This window comes from Alligator mississippiensis, chromosome 4, assembly GCF_030867095.1.
Source record: "Alligator mississippiensis isolate rAllMis1 chromosome 4, rAllMis1, whole genome shotgun sequence".
NCBI classification, from domain to species: Eukaryota; Metazoa; Chordata; order Crocodylia; family Alligatoridae; genus Alligator; species Alligator mississippiensis.
Window position 1 is genome coordinate 48865300 of NC_081827.1, and position 13595 is coordinate 48878894.

At 44.4% G+C, this 13595-nt stretch overlaps 1 protein-coding gene across 3 annotated transcripts in view; it reads left to right on the forward strand.

Annotated features, from left to right (window-relative positions):
- The first annotated feature begins 8011 nt into the window (after nucleotides 1-8011).
- WNT2 (Wnt family member 2) overlaps nucleotides 8012-13595 on the forward strand; it is a 34266-nt gene continuing 28682 nt past the window's right edge. Inside the window, exons 1-2 of one of the 3 annotated variants that reach the window (XM_014601015.3) lie at nucleotides 8012-8571; nucleotides 10711-10934. In XM_014601015.3, coding sequence (XP_014456501.1) covers nucleotides 8492-8571; nucleotides 10711-10934 — 304 coding nt within the window. In that variant the 5' untranslated portion in view covers nucleotides 8012-8491. Of the gene's footprint in view, nucleotides 8572-8673; nucleotides 8993-10710; nucleotides 10935-13595 lie in introns of those variants that run through there. The other 2 variants (XM_019492131.2, XM_019492140.2) reach the window with 2 other exon arrangements.

Here is a 13595-nt window from a genome sequence, read left to right on the forward strand (position 1 = left end):
TTTAGATTAAGTCTAATATTATAAAAACCATAGTTTGTCTGTCTCGGCAGCCAATCAGAGTGTTCCAAGAGCGTTTGGACTGCAGGTGGCAGCAGCGCTGCAGTGGACTGCTGCCATGACAGCAGGGACAGAGGGGGTGGGGGCCAGCACAGCTGGCCTCAGCCCCTGCCCTGCTCCGTGGAGGAACTGGAGGCAGTGGCGGTGGGACAAGTGGGGTGGTGAACAGTGTTAGACCTGCAGCGGTGGTGCAAGGTGGGGGGGGAGAGGGGGGGAAACGGGCCCGGGCCTGCCGCGGTGTGTGGGGAGAGTGGGCCCTGATGCCACCATGACAGTGGGGACAGAGGGGAAGGAGCAGGGGGACGAGGCCAGTGCAGCTGCCCCCTCCCCACCCTGCTCTCAGGAGGCAGCGGCAATGAAGTGGACAGAACGGAGAACTGGCCTCGCCCCCTGCTCCCTGGGTGTGGCAGTGGCACAGGGTTGTTGGGTGGCAGTGCTCTGTCCATGCCCCCTCATCATTCATGGGAAGGGGAGGCAGGTGGACGCAGGCCAGGCGGATGGGGAAGGGAAGTGGGCCTGGCCCCAAAACGGGAAGGGTGGGGGGGCAGGCAGGCTGGGGGAGGTTGATCTGTGCCTGGCCCAGCCCCACAATGATGGCAGGGGGTGGGGGGCAAGTCCAGCCCCAAAATAGCAGTGGGCAGGGTGGTAGGGGTTGCACTAGGCCCAGCCCAGCCCCACAACCTGGGGGGGTGGGGGCGGTGTGCTGGACCCAGCTTAGCCTGGCATTGAAACGGCAGCGGTTGTGGGCGGGCACCGGGCTGCCTCTGCAATTGGGGCGGGGCCTGCCCCAAAATGGCAGGGAGGGGTGCCAGGCCGGGACTGGCCTGGCCCCACAACAACAGCGGGGATGGGTGGGTGCCTATGGCAGAGGGGAGGAAAGGGGAACAGGCCCAGCCCCGAAGGGGAGGGGAGGGGGCCTTACGCAGTCCTCTGTCCCCACCCACACTCCCCCCTTCCCCACCACACCCATAATTCTTGATGGGCAATTGGCTAGTCTTTATATAAAAACAAAGGTGCTTTTTTTTAAAACTCATTTCTTTTTCTTATTTAGCTGCCACTTGTAAATACGGAACATCTTCAAATGGTTTATTATACTTTTTATTATTTACAACAGTAGTGAAATCTATTTTTCTCAGGACCCTTAATCAGAATTTTAAAGACAGCAGTACAACTGTGTTGAAGGTCAGTATTTTATAGAGCTGTGTCATTGCACATGGAAAAAAAAAGATGTGATGTCATTCTTTTATTCTAGGGATCTTGTTGAATCTTTAATCATAAGCATTGGTTTGATCCATCACCACTATTTATCTCAGCTCAGCAACTACTTTCATATGGCAATATCCAATGTTATAGCTACAATGTACAGAGGATAATCCTGTCCTTTAAATATTTAACGATTCCCCCATATTTTTTTCAGGAAGAACACTTGTAGTTCTTCATTGTAAAGTTTTATATGGATCACAAATACAACTACCTGTTGAATAAGGTTGAAATTAATAGTACTAGAGCAAACCTCATGAGAACAGAATATAAAGTTGCTATATAATTTTTATGTCTAGACTTGTATATTACAAAGATGGATGTTGTTAATAAAATTCTAGCAGACTGATTTAACACAGATCATAGAGGATTAAGAATTTTCCCTTGAACTATCCAAACTTGTGTAATAAATTCCCTCCCTTAGCAAAGTGACCTACATTAGCTTATTCAGTGTTTGTTAGTAGTAGCAGATACAGATTAACTAACATTGAAAAGTATTTAAACACTGGAAGTTCAGAAGATCTGGATGTACTTTTGTATGTGGTATGGCCCTTTACGAAAACTCTGTATCTGCATTCTGCATGCTGTAAATGTTTAATTCCTCATGACTGACTTGTGTGATAAGTATTACTCTCTCAATTCACTTTCTATAAAGTTTTTCTCTGATTGTAAGTAAAAGCTATGGAAAGAATAACAGGAGTGTTGCTCCTTCAGTTTAGGTATTGTGGGTACATGCAGCCTAGCAAACCTAGATTTCAGGGAGGAGTGGGAGGGGAGGGAAATAGACACCAAATTGCAGCCCCTTGTGCTTCAGTGCTTCAACAAGAAATCTGCTTTGAGCATTTTCTTTTACCAAATCTTCTGCAGCTATCTTCTTGGAAACCTATGTTCCCTTCTTCTTATAATTAAATTACTCAACCTCCTGATGTCCTAGATTCTTCTTAAATCTGCAGACCTTTATTTCTAGATGTCAGGGAGGAGAACATGTACTGCAGCTTTCTTACATATTTACCCACTCAGCAGCTTTTTGCTCTCATCTGCCAGCACAAATAGGGGTGTGCATAAAGCTTTAGAACAGTGGCTTTAACTGTCAAGGTTTGAAGAAATAACTTTACTGGATTTTGCTCTGAAAATGTTCTCACTTTTATCTCAGAAATATTTTTTCTTGTACCAGTAGTATTTCTGTTACTTCACCCAGTAGTTAACAAAAGAACAAATATAAATGTGAAAAATTGTCAAGAATTTGCTTTTACCTTTCTTGCTAATAATGTAGTCGAGGTACTACCAAATCTGTCTTCCTTCCAACTAGTTTCTCACAACCAAATGCAGATGTTCTCCACATCTTTCTCTTAATCAAAAGTGATCACCATTCTCTCAAACATGAATGGAATATTAAAATCTGCAGCAGGCTTTTTTTATTTTGAGTGCATCTTATATGGAAAATACTATAAATGTATACACCCATTTTTTATCTCAGTTTTAGGCAATAACTAGATCTCAAAATAGCTTTTGCAGAGGTGGGTTGTTTTTTACTTTATAGATGTACAACTGAGCCACTGAGAGGTGCAGAGAACCTAAAATGTCAGTTGTAGAGTCAGGGAAAAAGCCAAGAACTTAATTTCAATTTCACTGTTGCAATCCGGTATTAAATTTTTTCTCAATAATAAATTTAATTGCTGTCTAATACAGTAACTAAAATGAGAAATATTTTTTCCAGAGTTTGTAGAAGAACATTTATTTGTATAAAGACCTTTTATATGTTAAATTTCAGATCTACCAATTTAAAAAAGAGAACCACTGCAGAAAATAGTTTTTATCAGTATTTGTATTATAACCTGTTAAATATAACAGCATGAATGATGTCATTGCTGTAAAATACATATAAAGATAAATAATAGTTAAAGCACAAGAATCATACTTATCGATAAATGTTGGGTACTTAAAGTTATAAAATAAATTTTTACAGAAACCAATTATAGGTATGAGTTCTGTACTAAACTTATTTTATAAAGATGAAGTCAACAGAAAAGTAATAATTTAAATAAATTCCAGATGTCTTCATTTAACTACTCTACTTTCATGCAGGTTAGAAAACATGATATTGCCCTGTTACCTGATACAGATACACCTTAGAAAATTGGGTTGACAGCCATAAACACTGAATCTACTGCACTGGTTGGAACTGTAGGTGCGTTTAAATCCGTTGCAGGCTTCACAGAGAGATTTTGCACAGCAAATGATTATTTAATGGCTGGTTTTCTTTAAATTTGATAGGAGCACACTTTCAGGAACTACATAACAAAGAGCTAAAGTTAAGAACAATTATGTTCAGTTTGCACAGTAATTGCTGTATTGCACACTAATTGCTATATTTTCCACTTATGAAGATAACTTCATAAGCAGTAATAGGATGCTAGGCAACATCAGTTATATAATACCCCCAAATGACCACTGTCTGTAAGAGAGATTTTATTTTCATTGCACTTATAAGAAATGATGAAAAAATGTTTCTTTTTAAATAAATCTTCAGATTACCTTTGTGATTATTTATTACTTGTGGAATCCCCATGTGGATGAATCCCTGTTGGACTTTGGATTTATTTCATTATGATATTGATAATTGTTAATAGAAATACTAGTGCAGTATAAGTATAGTACCGTCCCTTTCTCTTTGCAGCCCCTTATGCTACTCAGAATACATATGCATATATATATATATATGTAAACGTGTGTATGTGCGTGCATACTATGATGCACTAGATAAGGGAAGCCAAAATCCTCGAACAATTGCTGTTGATTAACTATCTGAAATATCAACTGTTCAGAGTCACAAGGCTGTAATGAAAGGGAGGAGAATATCCACAATTTTAAGAGCAAGACTAAAACTGATCTAGATCTTTTGTCACATTGTCACATGAAGTTGTGTTTAATTTCCTCTTCTCAAACTGTCTCATAAACTGTGCATTTCAGGACTTTTATTCTCTCCTTGTGATGTCATGCTAATCTTTCTATCCTGCGATTGCTGATTCTAAATACACTTCTCAAACATGCCTGTGATAGAAAGTGACAAGATGCAGAGAAAAAAGAGGCGACTTGGAAATTTATCTTCTAGGCTATGCTGTTCTGAAATTCTGAGCCATTTAGTTTCACTGTGGGTGATTTCAGTTGAAAATAATCCTGCTGAGAGATCTTACCCTGGAAGTCATCAAAACAAAAACGACTTTCCTAGAATAGTAATAACAACGCAATATTTTACATTTCTGCAAGGTGGTTTGCAATAAATTGCTAAAGAGCTTTGCTTACCTTAAGCTACACAACAACCCTGTGAGGTGGTATCCCATTTTACAGAATTATAAATTGAGACTTGGGAGTCTGAATAAATCAAAAGCATTGTACTGACTGGAGATAATGTGCCATTTGTATGTTTGAATCAGAATTTTGTAGTCAGGTATTTTCCTAGCATGTGTGCTGGTGCCAAAAAGTGACTGATTTAGAGAAGAGCTGGGTGACCTGTCTCTTTTGTGGAGATCTGTATTTGAAATCATATCTTTTTTGGGGACAAGAGTAAGACGCACTATAATTATTTAAAAGATGCATAGAAATGTATTGAATGCTTAAGGGATTTGTAATGAGGTGGGGTATTCTACAGCTAAACAGCTGTTTCAAATCCAGTGCACGTTGGTTGTAACCAAATGTTATTAGGAACTGTAAGTTGCTTGTTGGCTTAGCCTGTCTGTAGGCTGGTAAGTGTCCATGTAACAGGGTTAACTAATCTACTGCCACCAATTTTTAGTCCTAGCTGAGAATTCAGGATGACCTTCCTCTTTATCATTAGACAGTCAATCCAGTCCTGCACTGAGGTACATTATTGGGGCAGTGAAAGGAAGCTTTTACACCTACTGGGGTGAAGAAAGGGTTTGTTTTCAGGCCTACCAATAAACATCTTAAATTATTTGCTTTTTAACAAAACTAGTTAGGTCAGAATTGCATAATGCATAATATAATTTTTACTCAGTAAAGATATGAATGTACTAGTATGAATGCTTTTGATTACGTAGGAAACATACAGCAACAATGTGACTTACAATGGCTAACGCTACACTGTGGCTTATGATTAACCTTTTTAAATAAGCAAGCAAAATAATAATGTATTTGAAACTATGAATTTCTCACATTGCACACAATTCACTATGCTACCTATCAGATGAAGTAGTAAATCCTTTCGACATAGAAGAGCTAATATGACTTTTAAAAATCAGGTGAAAAATAGTAACGTAATTTTTGAACCACTGGAACCATTGTTTCATTTTATAAACAATGAAAAGTTGAGAATGATGTATTGATTCCATCAGTGACAAGATTTGCCAGCAACCAGCCTCCACATTTTTAGATTTATTAGCTGAAAGAGGTTTTATAAAATTCATAGGCAGACACAAATATGTGATTAGATCAACAAGAGAACACATATTTGAGAATACATCATGAGTATTATAAAGATCTTTTGGCAGATAGTGTGTTATGGGAGTAGTTATAAACAATGCAAATATTTATATTTTAAATAAAGATTCTAAACCTTAAAGTAAGAGGCTGTTGAATACATTAGCACTGTTTTTGTCTCAGGTTTTGAAGATTCAAAGTTACAAAAGTGAAACCTGGCACAGTAGGCTTTAGGTGTTTGAGAAATGTTGTAAAGATGGGAAGTGGAAAAAACAAGGGCGTGTTGGATTTGGTACAATATTGGTTCTTTATTAATACGTTTTATATACAAAAATTTTGCATCCTGCTGAATGTATACTTGAGGATCTTCCTGGTGGGAAAAGATTGAACAGCAAGTCCAGTAATGGTCTAACTGTTTCTTTCAAGATATGACGGGTGACTTTAGATTGTAGACCAGATTTTAAAATATTAGGATGGGAAGTACCTGAATCCTTTTCAAGTCACTTAACTAAAAGGGTACTGGTTTTTGGAAATGTAGAGCGATAGGGAGCTAGACACAGCATCCCAGGATCTTTAAAATGGATGTTTTTTGTCATACCAAACAAGGCTTTTGTAGAGAGGACTCATTAGATGTTTTAACACCAGACTTTAAGAGGAAAGGGGCTACTCAAATACAATTTTATTTTAATTATGTGCATGGAAAAGTGTGTCTATCTATTCCTTAGGCACCCTTACATACCTTAAAAATACAACCAGAATAATAAAAAGATCCTATCAGCCTCAGGCAGCTTGGGTCTCTCTGCAGTATTGCATTGTGTGTAGACATAGCTTAAGTCTTAAAGAAAATTCCCCCAGAGGCATATCTGCACCTTTTGGTGACTCCAGACTTTTATTCACTGAAATGTGGCTCCTACAGCTAGCTTCTCATCATTATAGATACTTGTAACTCAGAAAGGGGCAGATGTGGGCTTTGTCCTTACAGTGAACTATGGTTACTTTTAGTGAGACATGATTGTAACTAAACAGGGCCAAACAGGGTACAGGAACCCACTTCTCTACCAGGTTGTTGTCATCCCTACGCTGTTGTATGGGTTGTGAATAGATACAGATGACATACCAGAAACATCTGAAAACTGAAATGTTCCCATTGGCAATGTCTTTAGAAAATCCTTCGTATCAAATGGAAGAACAGAAAATGAATGGATGAGTGCCAGCGCTAACTCAAGTAACCACCATCAGCACTGAAGCTACGTTAATATAGCACCAGCTCTATTGGATGGGACCCATCATTGTTGGACAACCAGCTCCCAAAACAGGTTCTGTCTACCCCAACTCACTGCTAGTCATGACTCTAGAGGTGGGCAAAAAAGTGAAAGACACCTAGTGAAGGCTAACTGGAAAGAATGCAATATTAAGGAGACCTGGATGACTGAATTGCCCCCAATGGTGACACTGATCATTTTTCAAGGAAGCTCAACTCATTATGGACAGACCAGAGACAAAAAGTAAGGACCTGTGACTTGACAGCACCAAGATCCTTCCTCCCAGAACTATTTGCTGTTGAACAGGCAGATACTGGGCCACCTCCGTCAGCTACAGACTCATGGGTGACTTCTCTGTTTGCTGGAAGACTGTCCTGGTCCTAGTGACGCCCTCCATGGGAAACAATGGTGAGCTATAGGTACTTCTAGTGAGAGAGCTAGCGTCAAGCAAGCTTCCATTCTCCTCTGTTACACTGATGAAAAAGGAAAAAGCCATGAATGCCATTGAAAAGTGCTTCAGCAGATGCTGGTAAAAGCTTTGTGGGAGGCAGAAGCAACTTCCTCCTATTTCAAACTCCAGGCCGAGTCAAAACAGCCACGCACTGATCTTCAACAAGAGGAAGGGACGTGGAGGGCAAGAAAAGCGACCCAGAAAGCGTAAGGCCACTGCTCCCGAGGATGCTGCAGCGCTCTTGAAGATAGGGACGCCGGGGTTTGCCCAAGGCCCAGGCCCTGCTGGCAAGTGAGGCCCCGGGGGTGAAGTGCAGCTGGGCGGCGGGCGGAGCATGAGGCTGGGGGAGCTGTGAGGCTTGGTGGGGCGGCAGGACTGCCCCGTGCCGTCCCGTGCCGTCGCACGTGCGGAGGGAGCCGCTGGCTGTAGCCGCGCGGCGGGGCGGGGCGGGGCGGGGCTGCGAGGGGCGGTGGCCCAGAGCCCCGGGAGCTCCGCGCAGCCCTCGGGCTGGCCCCGGCGCCCCGTGCCCGCCCGCCCGCGGTGACATGAGGCGGGCGGCGGGGCGGGGCGGGGACTGGGCGCGGTGGCCGGAGCCGGGGCCCCGCCGCTCCCGCCCCCCGCCCACGGGCCGCCGGCGGCTGTAGCCGCGCTGCCCCGCGCCGCAGCCGGGTGCGCCCCGCGCGGGGCTCAGGCTGCAGGTGCGGGGAGGCGGCGGGGGCGCACGGGTGCCCCGGGGCTCTTGCCATCAGCCGTCCACCAAGCCCGCGCGGCGCCCACCATCACCACCCCCCGCGGGCCGGGCCGGGCCGGGCCGCCGCACCCCGCTCCTCCCGGGCGCAGCACGAGGGGCGAGCGCGCGGCGCGTGTCCCCGCCCGGCGCTAGCCCGCGCCCGCGCCCGCACCGGCGGGGCTGCGGGGGAAGGAAGGAGCTCCCCAGGTGCGGGGCTGCGTCCGCCCTCCTGCTCCATGGGATTCCGGCCGCCCCGGCAGGACAGACAGCCCCGGGGTCTGAAGGGGCTCTAATATGAACTGTCTCCCTGGGATCTGCCTTGCTGTTGCCCTGCTCCTGTGCGGGGCCACCCCGCCGGTCACCTCCTCATGGTGGTAAGTGCCGCGGTGCCCGGGGAAAGCTGGGGGAGGCTCCCTCGAGTGCGTTGTTAGACCCGGTCCCGGATCCGGCAGCCGGATATCGTTTCCCGTCTCTTCTCTCAGCATCTCTTTTCCCAGCCGGCTCCTCCTCTCCCTCCCTCCCCTTACAATTAAGCGCCTTGAAGGGGGGGAATCCTTTGATCAGGATTTGCAGCGAGTTTCACAGAGGAGCTTGGATACCCAGCTGTGTAAATAACAGACCGGGCCCGATGCAGGAAGGTTGCTTCAGATCTGCCACCAGCTTTAGCATCATCTAGTATCTGTGGAGAGATGGGCTCGACTCTTTTTTGACAAGGCAAATATCCTTGCTGGAATATTGGCTTTATTCAGTACATAAAACAGCCGCTTTAGATGAAGCTGTCGGGAGCTCCCTCAGGTAAGTCACCAGCCAAAGCAGCACCACGATGTGGTTTTTACTGCTTGCATAGGCTTCTTCTACCAGCATCCGTGGCTGTATAATTCTTGTTCACCACCCTCCTTACATTCATTCAAATGCATGTGCTGAATTGTCCGACTAGTCTACATGAGTTCCCAGTTCCCTCATTCTCCCCAACCTGCCCCCGGCTCTGTCTCTTCCTTCCTTCACCTCCAACCTCCCTCATTTCTCATGGCTGAACTAAAAACTCTAAGTGAAACCAGGCAAATCCTTCAGGGATCTATCACCACCCCGACTTCAAAAGATATTCTATCTTGTTGTGATACCACCTAAGCGAGCTGAAAAACACAGGACCAGTTAAAGGTTAGGACAGAGTTAGAGATTTCCTTCAGCAAATGGGGTCTTAAAACATAACAGAAGAGACATTGGTGTGGGACGGGAATTAAACCTCTCCTTGTCAGCCCCGAAAGCAGGGAATGCATTTAACCTTGACACTGGATCAAAGATTGATTTATCAGACTGACCGTTTTTCAATAAAGTGACTATTTCTGCTTCCCAAGGTGTATAAACATTATTTATTGTAACTGCTTTTTGTCACATTGTCTCTTAACTGTCACTTAAATATGTTTTTGGAAGTTACAGCTTCAACAATTTTATGATTGTGCAAAATAACAAAAATATGAGAAAAAGACATATTTCTCCTGGTTAATCGCTTCAAAAGACACCTATGGCAGTTTGGGTTTTATAAGAGGTACCTTGCTAAACATTTCAGGACTAATAGAGAACATCTGGATGTAGATGATGATGTAATTTAATTTTTGTCAAGGATTTTTTTAAGCACTTCATGAAGCTATTTTGGTCTTTGGTTCTTCCAAATATGCAATAATATAAAATACAACAAACCAAATGCTTTAAGAAGGATTTTAGACCCCAAGACAGGAGATGCAGCTGTACATTGGATACTTTAACGTGGGTCCTGATGTGAAGACAGGACAGTAAATGTAGGCAGAGCAATGGGAGATAGAACCAACAGCTGTATGGGGGAGAGGGGAGGAGGAGGGCAGCAGCAGCAGCTCCTGGCATGTGGCTAGGCATGAGGACCCTGCTCCTGTGTACCAGGCCCGCTCACTGCCCTCCTTTCCCTTGCTAGTGCAACCCCCATGCTCCCAGCTCATCTTTTCCAGTCAGAGCCCCTCCCCCTGCCAGCCCGTAAGGTACCTCCTCCCAGACCCCCTACAAGGCAAAATTGGTACCCTCCACTCCCCTTCCACACACATTTCTCAGTAGCTCATCTCCTTGCCCACCTGTTAACACTCCCCATACCCCGAGGGGGCTGAGCCCTGACCCTTAAGGCACCGTCCCTCACCCGCAGCCCATGGTGCCACCCCAGCCCCCACCACCAGTGGCTGCCTGTCCATCTTTGGCCTTGTTACACCCTACACTGTGAGCCACACAAATGTTGATCAGCTTATTGCTAGCTTGCAGTCACACCCTCAGTTTGAGTGGCACGTATAGGGAGAGCAATAACACTTCAATGGAACAGGAGCTGGGTTATGTACAGAAAGACATAATCCTGCCCTGGAGTGGCGTAACATTGAGCTGTATAACAAGTGCTTTAGATCACTTAGAGGTGTTAATGTGCAGACAGTCCAGGGGTTAAGAGCTCCAGCAGGAGTTGCCCAAAATTAATGAGTAACGATGCTCTTTGCCTCCTGCAGGTACATGGGGGCGGTGGGGTCGCCACGGGTCATGTGCGACAATGTGCCAGGCTTGGTGAGCCGCCAGCGGCAGCTGTGCCAGCGGCACCCCGAGGTGATGCGTTCCATTGGGCAGGGTGTGGCCGAGTGGACAGCAGAGTGCCAGCACCAGTTTCGCCAGCACCGCTGGAACTGCAACACGCTGGACCGGGACCACAGCCTCTTCGGGAGGGTCCTACTGCGCAGTGAGTATGCCCCACACCCGGGGTGCACAGGAATGTGGTGTGATGGGAGGGGGCTTTAGTTGTGCCATGCCCCAGGTACCACTGGGCAACAGGGACCCAGTGATTGAGAGGGGGCAACAGGAGGTATGGGACTCCTGTGTCTGGGAGGGGGTGGGAGTGGTGGAATACTTGTGATGTGTGGTGGGGGGAGCAGGAGGACCCTTGTGGCTGGGAGGGATTGCCAGAATTTAGTCATAAGGAAGTAGGGCTGAAAGGGACCTCCAGAGGTCATCTAGTCCAACACCCTTCCTGGGACTTTCTTGCCCTAGGCATTTCACACCTCACAACAACTATCTGTAACCAGCTTTTCCAGCTTGCACAGTAGAGGAAGAAACTATTCACAGCCCCTTGTGTCTGCAGTGAGTGGCCCCTTTAGGAAAGGGAGCAGAATCTGAAATCAGCCTTGTGTAAGGGAGTCTCCCTGTTCCAGAGGAATCATTAGTGGAGAGACACGCACTTGCTCTTGGAGAATCTGGCTGCAACTTAGCTGTCAGCATGTAAACATGCAAAGCAGGGAGCTCTTGCAGTTGTATATCCTCCCCTCCTCCTTTCCTCTCCCCCACCCACAAAAACAAAATATTATAATCCTAGAGCTAAGAATGTGTGCAAAGCTGTTCACCGAGTAATGCTTAGGAGAGGGTGTTGCTCTCATGTAATCACCAGCCCCTGAGGGCGTTAGACAGCCAAAAGCACAGTTGAGTGTGTCTGAGCTTCCCTCGAGAGTGATATTCTCACCACTGCTGTACCCAAGAGTGAACCTATTGTGAGTGTAAATGAGTCTGCACACATGTATAGTCTTGAATACATTCTGCCTGGCAAGTTCAGAAAGTTGAACAGCAAGCTCAGCTGAATAGCACACAACACTACTTCGTGATTCCTTAGCTTGCCATTGGCAAATTTGCCACCAGTGAATCTATTTCACATACTTCTTGTTTCCAAACCTTTATGAAGATTACTTGGAATTTTAAGTTATATTTTCAACAAGCTACAGACCAGTAAAAACATTACAAACTAACTGTATTTAAAAATTACATATGTTGGAAAAATAATGTATTGGAGAATAGTATATTGGGAATGTTTTTATATTATCCCTTGAAAACAATTTTTTGAAAATCTTTTCATTATAAACCAGAAAAGATAATCCAGCCAATTTACAGGTAGCCCCCAAATAACACAATTAACATCCAGATTCACTTACAGCATACTTTGAGACAACTCAACAACTGGTATAAATTGTCACCACTCTTTAGACTTTGATGGAGCTATGACAATTTACAGCTGAGGAGCTGCCCCTTTAACTTAATTCTTTGAAATATTTAAGCTTTGTCATAGCTGTAAAATTTCAGGAAAAAATGCTGCATTTTTCTGAGGTTTCAATTAGAGTAACCATAACAGCAAATAAATATTTGCACAAAGGAAACCTTGCTTTTCACATGCATACCATTGTTAGTTTACAAGATGAAATTTATACCATGTTATCATCATAAAACTATTGTTAGTGAAGAAATACTTTATTTAAAACAAAATACTAAAGCCTGAAGAGTAAGGGCTACATTCAATAGAGACTTAGGCACTGACATTTTTAGTGTTACAGTCACTGACTTCTAGGTCTCTTGCTGATGGGTGGAATTCATGAGCCTAGATATAGATAAGGAACCTCATCTTCCTATTCATGCAAGGGAAATTTAAGTGCCTAATAATGAAATTCAAAGTCAGTCCAGCGAGGAGACAGTGTCCCAGGAGAAGTTCCTAATTGTGATTTCAGGCAGAGATCTGTGCCTTTCAACCCACAGTTAGGGCATGGACAGACACTTATACCACTTAGAGGTGAAGGTGGGATTTATCCTTCTTGGGTGCATAGCAATCAATCTTTTGTTTCATGTGTCTGCTCCTATCCCATAGTAAGCTAAACCACAATGATTTATCTGAGAATGAAACAGAGGGTATTTTTTTCCAATTTAGCTTCCGCTTACTATGGGATAGAGTGAACAGATGAATCAATTAGATTAGATTCAGCTGAACTGTGGAAAACCCCTGAGCTCAGTTTCAATTAGTACACTTGTTTAATCTGTTCACACTCTTAGTTACCTAACTTTGGATGGAGGCACCTATCTTTATCAGGATTCACAACTATGAAACTCTCTTAGACTGGGCACCTAAGCCCTTTCTTTTGAAAAAATGAGGGGTAGCTGGTCATTTCAAAACAGGATGGGAGAAGGATGTGGTGAACCCATGTAACCTTAGAACCCAGTGATTAAAACGTTCAGTTGGCTTGTGGGAAATCCATGTTCAAATTTATCCTCCGCCTGAAGGGATTTAAACCCACATTGCCTTCCTGCTGGAACTGCTCTGTTCTGAATGAAAATAACAAAATATTCAATGAGCCAGAGAAAGAGAGAGCGAGAGGCTGACAATGGCATGGAAGGAAACTCAGTAGTAAGTGCAGTCTCCTGGGACCAGTCCCAGGCCTTCCTCCATTATATAGTTGATTATTTGACACAATGTGGGATAGATCTAACAGGAACCCACCTCCAAATGTCGTATAGCCTAGTGGTTGAGGCACTCTCCTGGAAGCTTAAGTATCCCCAAGCAGAGAAAGGAAGTATCCACATCACCCATGTC